This window comes from Cheilinus undulatus, linkage group 15, assembly GCF_018320785.1.
Source record: "Cheilinus undulatus linkage group 15, ASM1832078v1, whole genome shotgun sequence".
NCBI lineage: Eukaryota > Metazoa > Chordata > Actinopteri > Labriformes > Labridae > Cheilinus > Cheilinus undulatus.
The window spans coordinates 20,339,816-20,359,422 of record NC_054879.1 but is presented as its reverse complement, the minus strand read 5'-3'; the positions used below and the strand labels follow the sequence as shown (position 1 = coordinate 20,359,422).

The 19,607-nt window shown below is 39.1% G+C and overlaps 1 protein-coding gene across 1 annotated transcript in view; it reads right to left on the bottom strand.

The window, feature by feature from the left end:
* Positions 1-19,607, bottom strand: part of LOC121522464 (receptor tyrosine-protein kinase erbB-4-like) — a 536,924-nt gene that overhangs the window by 146,474 nt on the left and 370,843 nt on the right. Inside the window, exons 6-10 of the mRNA XM_041806890.1 lie at positions 8,943-9,061; positions 5,706-5,847; positions 3,711-3,824; positions 2,683-2,809; positions 1,431-1,504 (exon numbers count right to left, since the gene is read on the bottom strand). Of these exons, the coding sequence (XP_041662824.1) occupies positions 1,431-1,504; positions 2,683-2,809; positions 3,711-3,824; positions 5,706-5,847; positions 8,943-9,061 (576 nt within the window). The remainder of the gene's footprint in view (positions 1-1,430; positions 1,505-2,682; positions 2,810-3,710; positions 3,825-5,705; positions 5,848-8,942; positions 9,062-19,607) is intronic.

The window sequence follows — 19,607 nt, the reverse complement described above, 5'->3', positions numbered from 1 at the left end:
AATTGTATTAATTGCTAGAAATATGCAAATAAAACCTATCATGACATTTAGCACAACTGTTTTTCATGTGTGATTTTTAATAAATTCCTTTTTTGAGTTCCAGAGGAAACAGGAAGTCTGAGATGCCCTGTGCGACTGCTGATAATGACTGATAATGTCTTCACTGATTGGCTTCTATTGTATCATAGAGAGTTGGGGCAAAGCCACAAAGGAAGTCAACCGAAGTGACCATACATGGTTTCTTGCCCCATGAAGGGTTAAACAATTTGGCCATAGTTGAGAATGAATTAAAAAAAAAAAAACAGCCTCAATAATGTCTTATATATTGCACATTGGTATAGATCAATCCAATTTTTTTAATTATAATTCACTGATGAGAGTCATTGTGGAATTTGAATTTGAATTTTTGATCCAAGTATGCAGTGTCCTGTTAAAGTGGTGATAAAACAACTGGTCAACAATGTCCACAGCTCAAGAGATAGCATGTTTTTGATCTTGAAATTTGACCACATTTAAATAATATAATTTTTAATTATTTCAAAAAATGTAGTTTAACTGTACATTATTTAAAAATCAATGCTGTTTCTTCCCTAAATGTCTTTTTGAGTGTTCATTAGTACAAAATTAATCATTTGACCCTGTTATATCAGCACTCAAATGTACCTAAGAGTGCTTGAGTGTTCTCAGTTTTCTTTCTTAGCTAAAAACAAACCAAATTTATGAATGTCTGAATCTTCTTAAAAACTGTGAATGGGTTTTAAGGAGAAATTCCTTTCTGAAGAACAGCTGGCCCATTACAAGGGCCACAAACAAGGAAAGAAAGGATTTTTAATGTGAAAGGGGGTAAGGTTTCATGGAGCTCCTCTTTTGTCAACCCCCTTCATAAGTCAGAAATGTCACCAACAGTATTTCAACAGCAATATTTTCTCATTTTTATATGGGACTGTCATGGTGGAGATACAAGGTTCCTTTCTGATGGCATTGTCAAATGTCTGCGAGGATGACAGTCTACATGCAGCCAAGGAGCTGCGGTGGCAGAGGGGAGCTGGAGGATTAACGATGCGCACCACATGTTCTGGATCTTTTCTTCATGGTGCGTGAAGGGAGAGCTGGGACTGTGAGACTCAAGGCTAGGGACTCCCTAAGGGAGAGGCAGCAGAGACACAGAGGAGATTGAAAGACTCATCTGATATTCATCTTATGCTGCGATGTCTGTCCTTGCTGTGGACAGTCTCGGGAGGGGGAGTTGACTTGAGCAAACACACACTCAGATACACACACAAGAATCGTGCATGCACGCTGAAGATGGCATAAAAAGGTACGACGAGGGATAGAAGTTGGAGTGCATTTCATTTATTTATTTCTTTAAATGTTGTTTTCCTTGTGTATGCATGTGCAGAGACGCATAATGTACGACTGATGTCACCCACCTGTTATTTCTCGAACGGTGCGGAATACGTTGAGCTTTTCTGGGTCTAGAGCTTCAATGTTGTGATAGACATCCCTGCAAGATCAAAACAACAAAAACAAAAGCAGAACAGTGATAGAAACTTAGTTTCATTCTACAGAAAACCTCTTGATCACAGTAAAGAAATCAGATGCATATATTCAGAAATGAACAGTATGTAATCTTTGCAGGTTTTCCCCACTAAATATTTTCAACGACATATGAATGATGACTAGCAGGCATACATACTGTACATTTATTAATGAATAAAATATACATGTTTGCATTGTCTTCCACAGTCACTGTCTACATCTGTAATGTACACAATACACTCTCCCTTTTCACACTCTAAAGATTAATTTATGAGCATATACTTTTACAGTCACTGTTTATATTCTCTAGGCATTTCAGCTTACACATTATACATTTGCAGTCACTGACATGAAATTATTACACAATATCATTTAAGTTCAGTAAAGCAATTAATACTGCACATTTTTTCTTTACCATGGCTCTTAGGCAATGTTTTTAAACTTTAAAGGTCACATATTTTACCCCCTTATGACAAGTTTACATTGGTCTCAGAGGTACACAAAACATGCCTGTGAAGTTTGTTTCAGAAAAAAAACACTCCAGTATTAGATTTTAACATGTCTAAAATGCCCTCTGTTTCAGCCCTGTTCAGAACAAGCCATTTTTGTGTCTGTGGCTTTAAATGTTAATGAGCTGTCTGACCCCGCCCCTGACCATGCCCCTCCAAAGAAATGGATGTGGCTTAATGGATGGTCGGTGCTAACTCCCCACATCACATTACTGTATAAGGGGAAAATCTGAGACAGCTTGGTTCAGCACACATTTCCTGAAAAGTGGAGGAAGAGAAGGTGAGGGGATTTTTCTGATTCTTGGGGGGATTGTGGACAGGCCAGGGGCACATATTTTTGCTAGAAAAGCCTGAAAAAGTGTATTTTGCATAACATGTGACCTTTAAGGAGAATGATTAAAGTGTCAGAAACCAGGCAAAAACCATCAGTGTATATGAAGCCAGTTAATCTATCCACCAGCTGCTGGAAATGAAGCCAAGATAGAAAAGTAGTCGGATTTCATCTGGTAACTTTTTTAATAGAAGCTTTACTATTTAAACAGGACCAGACAAGATACTGAGTCTCTGAGCACAATCAAAGTTAAAAAATGTTCCCCTGATGTTGTTTTGACAAGCTTGACATAAAAAGTCTCACCCTTTGATTCCAGTGATAAGGAACACCAGGTTTCCATTGATTTTGGTGCAGTTGACAAACTTATCGATGTTGCTGGAGTCCACTGTTTGAGCCGTCTGCAGGCTGGCTGTACCGATGCCGTCACAGGCTGAAACACACAGGGAAGAAGTCAAATAGTTTCAATGCTTTCTACTGCTTCATTACTTCATTGGAATTTCGTAGATTTATTAGCCACACAATATGTACAAAAGTATCCGATCGCCTGACCATTACACCAACAGGTGCTGTAATGACATAGTATTCAAATACATGCACTTTAAGTTGGGGTTGGTCCCCCTTACTATAAATAATAATGCTGATAATAATAATAATAATAATAATAGTAATAATAATAATAATAATAATAATAATAATAATAATAATAATAATAGCAATAATAATTATTATAACTATAATTATAGCCTAACATTTAACTTAACAATAACCATTTTGGTACAATACTCAGTCCTCTGCCACAAATACATTTTTACAATTATATTAATATTATTTTTTTTAAAAATTGGTCAATTTTTAAATCAATGCTATTAATCACCCTTTACATTCGTCAGTCAGTTTTAACAAATTTTAAGGCAGTAAATGTGTCAAAAAGATACCAATTACAACTATTCAGTGTAACATTTTTGAAAACAAAGTATTTTTTTCATTCCCGGAAAAGTGGTGATGTTGGAAATAGGAGGTTTTGGCCTGACGCCAGCAAAAGACTAGATCCTCTGTGGGGTATCTTTCACAGGATGCGGCCAATGTACTCTGACACAGCTCTTTTGTTAAAAACAAGACCAATGTATAAGGCCATTAACTTTCTTTAAATGTATGCCTCAGAGTTGATGTAGAATTATTTGATGACATTAAAAAGTTCACATCCATTATGTGTTCAAAATAGAAGTCAATAAATGGTCTTTGAACAAAGTGAAATATGTGCTAAGATGATCATAAAGTCAGGAAGCTACTTGTAAAGATGATTATTCTGTCATTATCTTTGTCAAGTTTACCTTTGGGGCAGATGTCAGTGCATGGGATGCACATCTTGATGCGGTTGTCCTCCACCTCCATCTTGTTGCTGGGGCATGCTCGAACACAGGAGCTATGGTCTACCACAAAGTTATCTGAAAAGAAGAAAAAAATCAAACATGTCGATTAGTGATGGCTGCTGTTGTTCACACTTGAACATAAACTACAATAAGTGGCAATTAGGTCAGACAATTTAACGAAAGTGTTGAAATTCACTCTTTGTCTGCAGACACTTTTCTGGCTTACTTATGAAGGGCATTAAAGTATTACAGTTTAAATCTAAAGAAATTCAATGGTATTTTTTAAGATTGAATAAATGTATGTCAGACTTAAAGCTCAGTTTGAAACATTTCATTAAAATTAAAATTTACATATACGTATGTATTCTGTTTTCCAATTTAAATTGAACTTTTTTCCATATCTCGAAAATATGTCCTATTTAGCTGGATCATTGATTCAGCAATAGAGTTATGTACAGGTTTAAGCTGCCCTAGCATGCAAGCTTGTAAGCTTAAATGTCAACAGAATTACATCATGAACATGCAACCAAACGCAGGACAACTCCAATAAAATATTTAACAGGTTACCTAACCTCTTGAGGCTAACCCATGATACACAACATTGACAAGTACCTCCTAAAAATAAATGATAAAATACATAAATAAATATAACCATCTGAAATATGCACACAGGCTCACTTTACCACATTTTATACTTGATAGAGATGTTGTTTCATGGGACAAGGGGGTGCTTTAAATCAGGGGGTAGGGGTAAAATCTGTCGATGTCACAGCATAGTATAGAGCAGATATGATGGGTATGCAGACCAAGCCCTCTGCTTCTTCATCACCTGTGCAAGCTTTGTTACCTCAAGCTAAGGACAGGGGCTGTTTCAAGGTAGATGGCTCATCAAGATGAATGAGTGTCAGGATGAGACCTTGATGAACAGTACAACCGTAACGTGTCAAACAAAATGTGCTACCTCTTGTTCATCGCCTTATGGTTGAATTTCAGACTCACAATGGAGTGCCAAAACAGATAACCTCAATCAGGCTGACTGTGCAAGGTTCTCCTTACACTACACCCTCTGTGTTGTCAGAGCTGAATGCATATCTGTGAGGATTAGAGTGATAACTGCATAGGATCATACTAGTTATGAAAAACAGCATTACAGTATGAAAGTACCGGTGGGGGGGGGGGGCAAAAGTTACTAAATAACTAAAATATCCATTGTTTTTATGATATGTGATAGATTTTTTTACAGTCCATGTGGCTTTTTCTGCTCCGTATCTGATTAAAAAAAAAAAAAAAAAAAAAAAAAAAAACAGAGGCCACATATGAGACTGTTAATGTTTTGACACGTATACTGTATGTTTATAGAAGTGCTTTTCTTTCAGTTAATTTCAGTTTATGTTCATAAATGAACTTATTTCTCTCATCTATTTAAATCCTACTGTCCAAATGTATGTATGTGCAAACCGCTGCTCTCTTAACATTCAGCACTTTTGTTCTTCCTCCTACAGCAGGAGTGTCAAACTCAAGGCCCAGGGACCAAATCTGGCCTGTTGTAGAGTTATACCCAGCCACAGATCATATCATATTTTTATTATAACTGGCCCACTGATATGAGGTCTGCAGATTTCCTCCAATATAAACTTAACCTTGATGATTTAAAATATCCTTTATAAGACATACACATTTAAAAAAACTAAGGAGTACAATTAAATAGAGAGAGAGATCCACAGGTAATACCTGTCCTGTTTGAATAGTACTTTTGTACTAAAATATATCTTTCCCTTTCCATTTTCTCCCCTATTTCCTTTTCAAAGTTTATTAAACCATCGCTTGCACATAGCCTTCACCATTACAGCTCAGTGCCTAACACTAAAATGTACCCTTGTACCTAAATGTTTTAACTAATATCATAAAAATCTGGGTATTTGTGATTTTGTATGTCAGATCTTGTATGTCACTTACGTGGGCACTTTTTGACACAGAAGGCGCCGTAGGTGTACTTGGCCCTGGGGTTGTGCTCGAGCTGAAAGGTGGTCGGGTTGTAGACAAATGGCTGGGGACACTGGGTCACACATGCCCCGCTGTCATTGAAGTTGGTGCAGGCCTGCAAAACACCCAAGCCGCAAAGTGTTTAGATTCATTATACCAACAAAAATCCACTGGGAAAGGAACTTTTTCTTATTCAGCTCTTATACAAGCCCTAAATTTTTCTTGCAAGAAAACTTGAGAAACCACGCTCTCACCGCTGACACATAGTTCAGAATAACTTTCTGCTTTATCAATGTTTGATCCTTAAAATAAAAAAGTATGGAGACTGAGGCAGAGATGAAACATGGAAAAAGGGAGACAGGCAGGGTGAGACTTCTAAAATGAGTCATAACATTTTCTGTACAATATGTGGAGTCTGCTTTTGTAAGATAAACCCACTCAATCAAGTCTGGTTGAGAAGATTATTGATGTTAACATTATGAAAATGAGGTCTCGTAAGGTAGGAAAATGAATGCGTTCAATAGAAGAAACTCCAGACGTCCCTCTCTCTTTTGCAGAGTCTTTAAAATGACTTGCTGATTTAGCCACTTTTGAGAATCATAAAAGATGAAATGCGAATCATTCAGAGCAGGAAATAATGAGCAAGAACTTGCCTGTTCCAAGTCAGACAGAGGAGGCTCCAGATGTGATAGGCATTTAATTACAAGGCCAGAAACAAACTTAACATGCAGAGGGATGAAAATCAAACTGAGCAGGCAGTGAAAAGTGACGATTGAGGGGGAGGAGTCAAAATTAAAAAATGACAATGAATCAGTAAAAAGGAGGAATGTTGCATCGCGTGATATTTGCCATTTAAGATCCATTGAAAGCAAAATTTGCAGAAGAGATATCCCTTTAATGTTGTGGTGGGAGCTCCCTCTTCTTTTTGGATTGAGTTGACAACACATCTGATAAGTGGAAGTGTAGCTTCTACTACCAAAGAAACGTTGCTGAGATGTGGCTGCAGCTGAAGCAGGGCTGCATCAGTGTCTCATAGTTTTAACAACCTACGATCCTGAGTGGAGTAAAAGCGGGCTGAAAATGAAATGTAAATATCTGTGAGAAATATGATTTTTCTTTTCTCCATCTGAAAAACACCAAAACCAAAAAACATAAGTTCAGAACCTGAAAAGTTGGTTCTCAGCTGGGGCAAAAAAAAAAAAAAAAAAAAAGTTGGTTCCATGACATCATCGGTGGGCATGTCGTATTCTAGGTTGTGAAGACGAGGGGAAAATGGAGAAAAAGTGGTCTAATGAGGAGACAAAATGTTTGGTTGCGATCTGGGCATTGACAGAATTCAAGGTGAAGCTGGAGAATACAAGGAAGAGCAGGTTATATTCCAAACTTGCAGAAAAGATGCCGAAGTCTGGGTTCACCCAAACGCCAGACCAAATAAGTAACAAACTCAAGAAACCACCTGAGAAATGCTGAGTAACGTCCTCCCACTTTTATCCCACTTAAACTGGTGTGAATGTGGGCTGGTTCACCAGAAAGCACCATGGTTTTGAAACTCCAGGCCAGAGCATGAACCAGAACCATGTCTGTCTGAAAGCACTAGAGTCTCAAAATGGTCTCCATGAAATCTGTCTGGACATTTCCACACTAAAACTACTGCTGGACCATCAGTTTTGGTCAACTTTATATCAGATTTTAACTTGAAGTTGATCAGGCAATAGCTCCATGAAGTTTCTAGGCTAGGATATCAAGGTCATAACCATAGACAGCTGAAAGAATTGGACAAAGCTTGTCTGATGTCAGCTGTCTGCTTACAATAGGCAGACTAAAACAGCTTTTGGAGCCAATCTGCGGCGGGCTCCATATTGAAATCGCGGTCTCAACTGAACTTTGGATCAACCTAACGGCCCACCCACTAAGCGCGACTTCCTGTCAGCCAGCTAGCTAGCATTCTGGTTGACTGAAATGTAGTTTCTGCCTGTCGAGCTATCTGTTATCTGCTATTCAGATGAGACATGCCAATTAGTGCATAGTGAGGTTTTTCCTAAATATAACTGAAACAATTGTGGTACAAAAAAAAAATTCACCTCCGTACAGTGAGAGGACATAAAGACATTAGCTAATGAGACACGTTTGGTTTTCGAAACAGGCTGTAAACCAGTTTATTTGTAGTGTAAAAAACATGCATTCAGATGGGACTTCCGGTGTTCCTGCAGCCAGCATCAAGTAGACACTCGCCATATCGTAATTTTTTGCACTTCAGCATTGGCTTCATTTTCCAGGACCGGAGGTTGATGCTTGGTCATAACTAAATTATTTACATTTTCAAAAAATATATAATTTCAGGCAAGAATAAAATCGCAGTTTTTCTGTTTGAGCAGATGTAACTCACTGTCAGACAGAGCTACAGTCATTCTGACTCTTGAAGGAGAAACCTCAGTCTTTGCTTTCAGAAATAGGGTTTTGTTTGTAGTCACAGAGGTTCATGAACAGTATCTGTTTTAATTTGGGTTAAATGGTTATTCCTCATCTGCTGCCATTTCACTGTGAGTTTGAAAAAACTTTTTATTTGCCTGAATATTTCATTACTTTAGGGACACAAAAGTATCTTAAGAATCAAGAATGTTTTAATTATCACACTTTGAGTGCTTGGCATAGAAATAAACAGCTCAACAATTGCCTTTTGGGTATGCAGAAATAACTTGCCCCCCATGAGGAGCTCTGCTCTGCTGGGCGACATCATCTGCAAAGAACCTATATCATTGATCCACACTCAGGTAGCTGGAGGTAAGTCTATTTTGAATGGTTCTAGCATTATGGTTAATTATCAAATCTAAAAAATAGCATGGGCTAAATGATGTTGTGGCTGATAAGGGACAGCAGTGAGGGGGGAGGGGTTATGTCTTATCCTCCTGTCTCACAGCTCTTTCCATAGCTCTCTAAAGGCATTTTTTTTAAATTCCAGGGTAGATGAACCTCAGCTGAAACTCTGGGGTTAGTTACTCTTTAAAGGATTGCGTATTTACTTATAAGGGATGTCAAAATGCACGTGCATAGCATTTGTGTACTGTTGAATTCACTAGTAGCAGCAGACTCACAGATTTGTGAGTTCAGCCTGCTTTAGCATTGCTCCACAGTCACCTTAAGGGGACCACCCGGTCAAAAAGGAACATTTTTAAAGTTTGCCCTTTTGTGTTTGTGTGAGTGTTCACTTACAAAGCAGTCTGTGTCCTTTGGTCCATAGCAGCCACCTGCGCACTCACGATGGCAGCAGTCACTCACGTAGGGGCCAAAGCATCGGCCGTCACACTGCTCGGCACACACTGTCTTTGTTACTGTGATGTGACAGATGCAGAAAAAAAGAGACGGAAAGAGACAAGTCACACATCATATAACAAGCAAACTATAGTACAGGCCAATCACTGTAGAAAAAAAGACCACTGAATGAGGAATGGCATAAAAATAGATAATTTGCTCATGAAGGATTGTCTTTGATCAGTGGTGAATGTGATTACATTTTTCACCCTCTGCTCTGGCGTTTTGTAGAATGAGCAGCATGTTGGTAAAGCCTCCTGGATTGAAGTGAAATAAAATCTGAATTTCCATGCAAAAACATGTTCTTCTTTCACTCGTTGTTTAGCTTTAACCAAAGCATGTCTACCACCCACTGGCTATCCTCATCATATGTTTGTCTCCCTGCATGCTCCTCTCAGAGCCTTTCAGTCCTGATTTGACAGAGACATAGTGATTCCTGTATGACTCAGTATGCTGCTTTTTCCTTGTGGGGAGAGTCTGTTGTCCAGTCTTTCCTTGTATGCCTGTCGTAGTCATATGGGATACCGTATGCTAGCATGTCTCGCTTCTTGACAGCCATATGTAAATGCATGTAGGACTCTGGCAATTCAGATAAAGACAGCTGGTAAAGACACAACTTAAGTATCTGCACTGGGATTTTTAAGCTAGAACAGGAGCAGCATACCTAAAGAAATGTTTTTTAAAGCAAGCAACACAGTGAAACTAACGCTAGACAACATTGCATGAAGATGTAGCTGTGTAAGTATACATTTATAAGAACTGTAGAAAAACAGGAGTGGCTTGACTGGTGCTACAACATTAAGTCTATCTGTGAGTCTGTTAGTGTGTCATTAATTTTGAGAGATGCTAACTGCTGTAATTTGCCGCAGAACGGGATAAATTGTGCTTCCCTTACAACCAAAGACCCTTCCTTCCTGAGATACATGGATCATATTTCCTGACTTGAAGTGGTATCCAGTTTTCTTGCTCCCTCGTATACAATCCGAGTAGGGAGACTCATTTAAATGGAGTAGATTTCTTTGGATAGCAGTAGGTAAAATATATTCTGATAACTTTGTTAACACTTTATAGGGCATTAATTTAAAAAAAGGAAATTCTAAATGTAAGCCCTAGAATATTATCAGCATTCTGTATCAGCTGCAGGCTGTCAACGGAGGACTTAGTGAGAGGGAGTTAATACAAAAGCATACAAAAGCATGAATTAATTTTAAAATTAAAAAAAAAGATCAGAACCAGAAGGGGGGAACTCTCCCACCCCCCACCCCACCCGGCAATTTGCACCCTGGCTAGATGAGATGGCCATACACTTTAAAATAGGCAACAATTCACACCCCTAGACGGACACATGTGTAAATATGGCTTCTGCATTTTTCACGCTAAAATTGCAGTAATTGCTAGAAATCCCATGCAGACAAAACTTATCATGACATTTACTACTACTATTCACCTCTATAATGTGTCAGTTTCATCATTTCGGACCAAAAGAGACGCAAAGCTACATTTTGCAAGTTCTGGAGGAACCAGGAAGTTTGAGACACTCTGGACCACTGCTGATTGGTCTGATGTTGTGATGTCCCTTTCTGTGAAGTTGACTGATCCTCACTGATTGGCTGAGAAAAATCATTCTGGTTCTACTACATCACAGGGAGTTAGGGGAAGGTGATGAAGGAAATTGACTGAGGTGACCATATATGGTTTCTTGCCCCATAAAGGGTTAATGACAGCTTATTTTCCTACAAGGTTAGTCCTTTAGTCTTAGATATTATAATCAAAAACAGTAAATAAACTTCATTATAAAACCAATACTGGCTCATCAGTGTGCATATACTTTAGTGTGTGCATTCACACGGTGTTTTGATGTGTTCTGTTTCCCTTTGGGCATTGCGGTGCAGAGATACTATCAAAGTGATGGATACAAGCCACAGACAACCTCCCGAACACACACATGCAAACACATTCGCATATTTCACCCGACGCCTAACGTATCATCAGCAGCATTCCATTAACGCTGCCTGGGCTAAAATGAAACGGCCTACCTTACCCAAAAGACACTCTGTCAAACAAATGACCTTGCCAGCAGAGTGACGCAACGTTGTTGATCAATTTGGCTTTAAACTTCTACTTTAAAGAAAAAAAAGGCTGGTAACGGCAAACACAAAAGGAATCCATCTCATAAAATATGCCTGGAAGCTTCCATTTGAACAAGCGGCGGACAGCGGCATCAGTCACAGGAACCACTGCTTCTCAGTTCCTATTTACATCAGCAGAAATGTTTTTTTTTTTTTTTTTCACGTTTAGTTTCTGCAAGAACGTGATAAATTTTTGTAGAAACACTTTTACACATGGTCTCAAAAGATACACAAATATCACTGAGAAGTAGAGGTCATAAAGTGACCAGAGAACCAATTTTTTTTTCTGAGTACACAACGGACCCCTTGTTTTGATGGGCAAAATCCAGTTGAATGATTCTGACTCACTTTTATATCCTTAGAGTGTAAGACATACTCTGTTCAGTTTGTCTGCTGAAGGGGTGGTTGCAAGAGTGAAAAACATGTTTAATCCTAAAATATATTTTTTAAAAAACTTCAAACTGCGACTGTCATTAAAAAAATAAACCTTCACACAGCCCCTATTCTGCTTTTCTTTTGAAAAGTGATGTGCCCATGTGTTTTAAACAATGAATGATCCTCACACTCACCTGATTGATATAACTCAGGGTGTTCAGCACCTATGAACAGGTCAGGCTTTGGTACAACCATTATTATTATTACACTCACCCAGTTTTGGATTCACAGGCTTAAACATTATCGATTAAATAACCTGCCTGAAGTATTCATAGCAGAAGGGGTCAGTGAAAACCTTTAGGAGTTAGCAGATTCATTTTTGCATTCAGCTCAGTTTTAGATTTATTCTAACAGTGTTTAATAGTGAAAGGGTTTAATCTGGTCGAATAAAGTACCAAATAACTTCTTTCATCTCTTCATTTATTTCCTCAGGATATTGGCAATAAAAAGCAGAAAAGTGGATTGTGCTTTGAAAAGAATTCAGAGAGTTTTGATGTGGTATTCAATGCTGTCTCTAAAGTCAAGTTATCACCTTCCGATCTCTACCAACAACTACAGCAGCGATTGCAAAAATCATCTTTTAATGCCTGTGTTGGGCGATCAATGACAGATTTGGAGAGATGCAAGATTCTGGAACAAATTTTAAGAAGACACAGGGCATATATCTAATTCTGGATTGATATGTATAATTATTTGTATTTTTTAAATGTTCAGATATTTAACATTTTTTATGCGACATAAAGCTAATTAATGGAAACGAAAAAGGGATCAACTGTGAAATAAGCATGTTTTGTCTTTTTTTTTCTTAAAAAAAAAAGTTAAGTAAATGTAGAATGTGCTTCCTCTCTGGCAAATGGCTGACAAATAAACTACACTATATTGATATATAGAAATGGAATTGCAAAAAGCGTAGCCTATGAAAAATATTGATCCATTTACTGTGGTTTGAGAACAGGGTTAACTTTTATGTATTTTGCAATGTATAAATGTATAAATTACATGCAAAAGATGTGTTTTTTGCAATATGGCAATATTTTTTTCTAATAATACACACTAATAAAACTAGGGGTAACAGTGTGGTATCAAAATTGCATCTGATACAGGTTGTGTATCCACAGGGCAGGGGGGTCCAAATGCGGCCCACGGCTCACTTTTGATTGGCCCGCAACAAGTTTTGAACATAAAATTAAATTACAACATGAAACTTGACTGTATTGTAGTTCTTAGTTTCAGCACAAGGTAATGCTACCATGCCAATTCTGTAAACAAACATTTTGAAAAGAATTTATTTCTGTTTTTGTTAGTTTGTGATGACGCTAAGACAGCACTGTAAATGGTAAACATATTGGCAACCAAAGTAATAACATTATCATGATTTATAATGCCCTAATTAATTACCCCGCTTAATAATTGCTCCAACAGGGTTCCAGGTACGTAGCCAGTGGTAACCAGGGCCAACCAAGCCCCCCTGATATCTGACTGGCCTCCCCAAAATCCTTAAATTGATTGGTCATTTGTCTTGTGAATCACTAAGAAGCCATGTGAGCACACCCAGCCACTAAGAATATCTTAATCTACATTATACTGGTTTGTAACTTTAATATCCTCCAGGTGTGTTATATGAAAGTGGTCCCACACATCTTATACATTTCGATTTGTGACCCTTAGTGGAAAAAGTTGGACACCCCTGCCAGAGGGAAATCATCATTGGGATTTTCCACGATGTGTAGCCGCTCACTCTGCCTTGGCCAGGAGCTCTGAGTACCTGTAATTAGTATTTACAGCTGACTGTGTTTCAGTCAGTTTCACACCTCAAAATCGCACTATCCACTTTACGTAGTTACACTAGTTTAACTGTGAAATAATTCATTTTAATGTAGAAGTAAATGTTCATAGTACAAAGTAGCTGCTCTGTGGTAACCTTGTACACAAAAACTAAAACAAGTGCAGTAGATTTTTTGAGTTGCATTGCAACAATCTAGTTTCAGTGAAACTATGGAACTAGTTAAGTTGGTGGAGTTGAAAAAAACTCTGTAACTGATTTTTATTTTTCCCACCATTTTCAAGAGAGGTCTAGCTGCAAACTGCAGATCTTAGACACCCACCTGTCCACTACCATGAGACGCCACCTCCATCAGAGTAGAAGTGACAATTGCCCATACAATGTTTTAGAAGGATGTTTATTAATTCAACCTTATTCATAAACACAGTCTAGCAATTACATTTGTGAAATAACCACACTGCAAACATTAAAGGCAAAGAAATATTTAATAAATAAAACAGAGAAAAAGATCAGATGTCTAATCCAGCACAGAATTATATGTAGACCCATTTCAGAAGTAGTTAAACAAACACTGTAAAAACAAATATGAGGACCTATTGTAAAATAGTTAAGACCAAGTTTCATAGCTCTTTTGAATTAAAGGGCCCAATTCAGTATTTCATGTTGCCATTTAGTTGGGATTACATACCAAGAACTAAAAGATCTCAAACTGGAATAAAAAAAAAAATCAATTGAAATATATATTTCATTTGGTTTAACTAAAGTAGCTGAGCCACCTATTTACCCCAGAAAATGTTGGTTCAACATTTTATTCTTCTTTTATTGTTCATTTATAAGTGTCTGTATTGTTTTTCTTCATTGTTTCTTTGAGTTTTATGAAAAGCACTTTATAAATAAAATGTATTCTTCTTATTATTATTATCATTAAAAGTCTATATGTCCACCTGACTGTATCTTACATAATTTAAGAAACCCAATATGTGTTATATCAACTAGTTATCAAAAGTGCCCCCAAAAAATTAGATTAGAAATTAGATGTTCACTCAACATTATTAAAGGTGGATTTTTTCAGTGCACAGTGACACACTTTTCCTTTTTTGGCTTCAGCTCGAGCTTATGAAGCTTTGAAAGCTTTATGCTATTTAGCCAAAAAAAAACTTTTTAGGTAAAGCTAAAAAACTACTTTGCATAACAACTTCTAAAACAGGTCTAGCTTTAGTAAATGGAGCATAATCTAATGTACATATCATAGCTAAGTTTGCTATGGCTCAAGCTTACAGCTTTGCAAGCTATATGTTTCTAAGTAAGCCATAGTAGCTATGTTAGGTTACACTAACAAACTCCTTCTCATAACTACTATTAAAGATGGGTCTAGCTTTAGCATATGTAGCATAATCCAATGTAGATTAAGAAGCTTAGTCTGCTTTGGCCCAAACTCCATGGTTCACATTACTATGTAAGCCAAAAAAGCTTTGTTACTTTGTTAGTTAATGCTAACAAACTACTTAACAAAAAAAGTAAATGTAGTATAACCTTATGTTGATAACGAATGTTAGTTTTCCTAAGCTATAGCTATGTCTAATGAAGACGACATGGCGCCGCACAGAGGGGCACCAGTTACAGCAGCTCTCGCCCATTGAGGTTCTCTTCCTTTTTTTTTTTTAACTTTTCATTTTGCTTTTTATCCCTGTAAATCTCTATTGGACGATTTTTAAACATATCTGCAACGAGATGGATACCAATGTGGTTGAGTTTGTTCTGGTTTTCCTGCTGGTTTTCACTCTACTCCACACTTCTGTGATCGCGGACTCCACAGGCAGCAGCGTGCCCATTGTTTACTCCCATGATCAGCTGTTAGCCCTCTGTAGCACAGCAGCTAACTGGCGAGAGACCCGATGTTCCCCGCGAGCTCCAGAGGAGGAGGAGGGGATGCCGTGCGGGGATAGAGAAGCGTATTAAGAGGAGATGATACAAGCCTGTCCTCCCGTCAGTAATCACTGGTAACGTGAGATCTATCCCCAGTAAACTGGATGAACTAGCGGCGCTAACCCGGCATCAGAGGGAGTATCGGGAGTGTAGCCTTATGCTGTTTACAGAGACCTGGCTAACACCAGACACGGACGTCACGCTGGAGGGATTTCAGCTGTTTCGGGCAGAGAGGACAAGAGAGAGCAGTAAGAGGAAAGGTGCAGGACTGGTGGTGTTTGTGAATAATAGATGGTGTAACCCAGGGCACATCACTATTAAAGAACAACACTGCAGTAAGGACATTGAACTGTTAGCCATTAGCATGAGGCCTTACTATCTGCCAAAGGGAATTCTCGCACGCTACCGCGATAGCTGTGTATGTCCCGCCCTCTGCTAATGCCAGCATGGCTTGTGATGTCCTCACTCTGGTAAGGCTGCAGACACAGCACCCACAGGCCCTCCTTCTCATCACTGGAGATTTCAACCATGCCTCTCCTTCCTCAACTCTGCCCACCTTCACGCAGTATGTCACCTGCCACACCAGAGCCAAAGAACACTGGACCTTTTTTATGCCAACACCAAGGAGGCAAACTCAGCATCTCCTCTCCCTCCCCTGGAAAGATATTGTCAGAATCTGGTGCACCTCCTACATGTGTACAAACCTCTGGTCCACAGACAACCAGCGGTCTCACACACAGTTAAAAGATGGTCTGATGGGACTGAAGAGGCTCTTAAAGACTGTTTTGCTTCAACTGTGTGGGAAGTGTTCTGTGAAGATCATGGGGAGGACATTGACAGTCTCACACACTGCATTACGGACTACATCAATTTCTGTGTTGACAACACTGTACCCACCAAAACCGTACGGTGTTTTGCCAACAATAAGCCATGGATCACTCCTGACACAAAAGCTCTCTTGAAGGACAAAAAGAGGGCTTTTTGATCAGGGAATAAGGAGGAGATGAAGACTGTGCAGAAGGAGAAGGATCAGAGAGGGGAAAAACTGCTACAGGAGGAAGATAGGGGATCAGCTGCAGCAGAGAAATGTCAGTGGAGTTTGGAGGGGCCTGAAAACAATCTCTGGTCGCAAGGCCTCAACGGCTGCACCGATAAGGGACCAGGAGTGGGTGGACAACCTGAAAACCTTCTTCAACAGGTTTGATCAGCCATTCATCCCTCCTCCCGCCCAACCCAACCTGCTGCATCCACTGCCATTCACACCTCCTGCAGACTGCATGACCCCTGCTCCAACGACTCTCCCTGTCGTTCCCTCACAACCCCCCTGCACACGCTCTGCTCCCCTTCCTGAGTGGCCTGCAACCATCAGCACACAGTCACCCAGCTCCAGTCTGTCCTTCTCCATGTCCCAGGTACAGCGGGAACTGAAGAGGCTTAAGGTCAGGAAGGCTTCGGGTCCAGATGGCATCAGCTCCAGGCTCCTCAGATCCTGCACAGACCAGCTGTATGGGATTACGGAGCACATCTACACCATGAGCCTGAAGCTGGGGAGGGTGTCACAGCTGTGGAAGACCTCCTGCGTGGTACCAGTGCCAAAGATCCCTCACCCAAAGAACTTCAACCACTACAGGCCAGTGGCACTGACAGCGCACCTGATGAAGACCCTGGAGAGGTTGTTCCTGTGTCATCTGCGTGAGCTCATCAATAGACCCGCTGCAGTTTGCCTATCAGCCAGGCATCGGGGTGGATGATGCTGTCATCTACCTCCTGCAAAAATCTCTCTCTCACCTGAAGAGGACTGGGGGCACTGTGAGGATCATGTTCTTTGATATCTCCAGTGCCTTCAACTCCATACAGCCTGTGCTTCTGAGGGACAAGCTGCAGCACACAGGAGTGGACCATCACCTCAGTCAAGATCTTGTTTCAGATATCATCACTGCTGTTACTAGCTTTAGGCCTTGGGCCTTCAGTGCAATCACAGCAGTCATAATATTTAGAACAACATTCCCCCTCTCATGTGATGTTTGAAATTATTTTCTGACATCCACCCTACCACTGCAGTTTACAGATATCAAAAATACAGAGTTTGTCATTGTTTGTGGTAATGGTCCTTGTTTTCTTTGTAAGGTCATAAAGATGTGCTGACACCTCTTTCAGCGTGTTTTATAACCAGCTTAAAAAAAATCCTCACAGGAGCTCTAACATGAAAAACAAATCTAACTACAGATGCATCTTAAGAACAAACTTTCAGCCCTAATTAGTTCAGACGCCTACAACTAGGTTTCAAGTGTCCACATAAACTTTCAGTCTGCTTTTAGGAGTTTTCTTCTTCTACTTCTAAAGTACTCAAATTCTACTTATGGGAACACACTCTTCTACTTGTATAAATCAGTGACTTTTAATGACAAGAGGTTTGTTGAGTTATACCTCCCTTCTTGACTGTATTCATTTCCCTCCTGAGATACTGACACCACAAGCTGCTGTTTACTGTTGACTTCCAGACAGCTGAAAATTTTTCATGAAAATGCCACTGAAGGATTTTTGAAGACTTTTTTTTTATTTGACATTTTATACTTATCCATTCTATTTATTCCAGCAGAATAAAATTATTATTATGAGATAAAAAGACAGAGAGAGTATGATTCATGACATCCATGTATGGACGAAGATGGTTAGATAGCTGTAATGGCTAAACAAGAAGCAGGAAGGTAGGGCCAGGGCTTATCAGAGGGATGGTCTTTGACGTGTTGTTAACAGGTCCTGGTCAAACAGTTCATCCCTCATTATCTTAATGAGATCACAGCCACAGAACAAATACAAGGAGACATGCCAGGGTTGGAAGGCAAAGATGAAGTAGTCTGCACACAAACTGATGGAAAGAGGAGGGAATAGATTGGTGGTGCAATCAAAGAGAGAAGACAAAACCAAAGGGATATTTAATAGAAACAGGATAAAAGATTGTGGCCGTCCTTTTGGTCCCAGGGATATGTACGTGCTGCATTTGTAGTTATAAAGTTTCACAGAAAGCCAAACATGTCATATTAATCAACAAACTTCCTTTTTGTGTGAGTGTTTGTTGGGATAGTGGAGAGGTGTGTGAGACACAGATGGAGGGATGATGAAAATGGATGGACAGACATCTGCAGAAACAGAGCGACAGCAGGTTGATAAATTGCAGGCAGAAGGACAATGACTTCACTCTTCATATTTCCTGTTCAAAGCACATGCCGATTTTTTAGGCAGGTTGTTTTGATTTCTTATCAAAGGCTGCAGAAACAGACTTAAATAATCTGTGTGTCATGGATCTGTCTGAGTTTTTGATGTCAAAGCTTTGGTGACAGTACTGGTCTACACCGGGCTGGGTTATACATAAATATACACATGTACATGAGAAATATTTCTTCATCCATCCATTTTCTACACTGCCTACCCATTCAGGGTCTCCAAATACCCAGGCACGCTCACACTCACACCTACAGGCAATTTAGAGTCACCAATTGACATAATGAGCATGTTTTTATTTTTCTCTGTAGAGGAAGCTGGAGTACCCTGGGAGAACCCCCACATGCATGGGAAAAATAAACCACACAGAAAGGCCCTGACCAGATTTGATCCAGGAACTTGCTGCAAGGCAACAGTGCTGACCCCTGCACCGCTGTGCAATATTTCTGCAATCTGATCAAAATTATTTATGGATTCCACATTCACCATTTTTCATGGTGGCTAAATAAAGTGATCTAAATATGATGTGCGTAAACATGCATAAAACATTTCTTCAAAATGAAAGCATTTAGACATGCAGTCTTCCCAAAAGTCTATTGCCATGGTCACTAATTAGCAGACCTTAGTCCAGATCTGGACCAAACTCTTCCATATTTTTCAACACAACAGCGATAAATAAATGTGGTTAAGCCAAACATGACCTCAAGTCAAAGCAAAAGTTTTTGAACATCCACTCTAAAATCGGATCAGAGAAAGCAGAAAATAAATGGCCATAGCCAGATATCAACAATTACACAATCATGCTGTGACCAATAATACTCCCTTAAAGTTGTTTTGGCTCTAAGTTGACATATAAATCCATTGATAACTCAAGGACTGTCTGATAAAGGCAGGATATCAGATAGAAAAGCAAATATAAAAGCTGTTTAATATTTTGAGATTTTTTTAAATCTAAAATTGGCTTTGAAAATCAATATATATAGAAAAAATAAAGGTTTTACATGCAGTGAAAATAATTTACTTGGAAAGTGTATTGGTATTGTTAGATTATTATAATTTTACCTCCAGTTC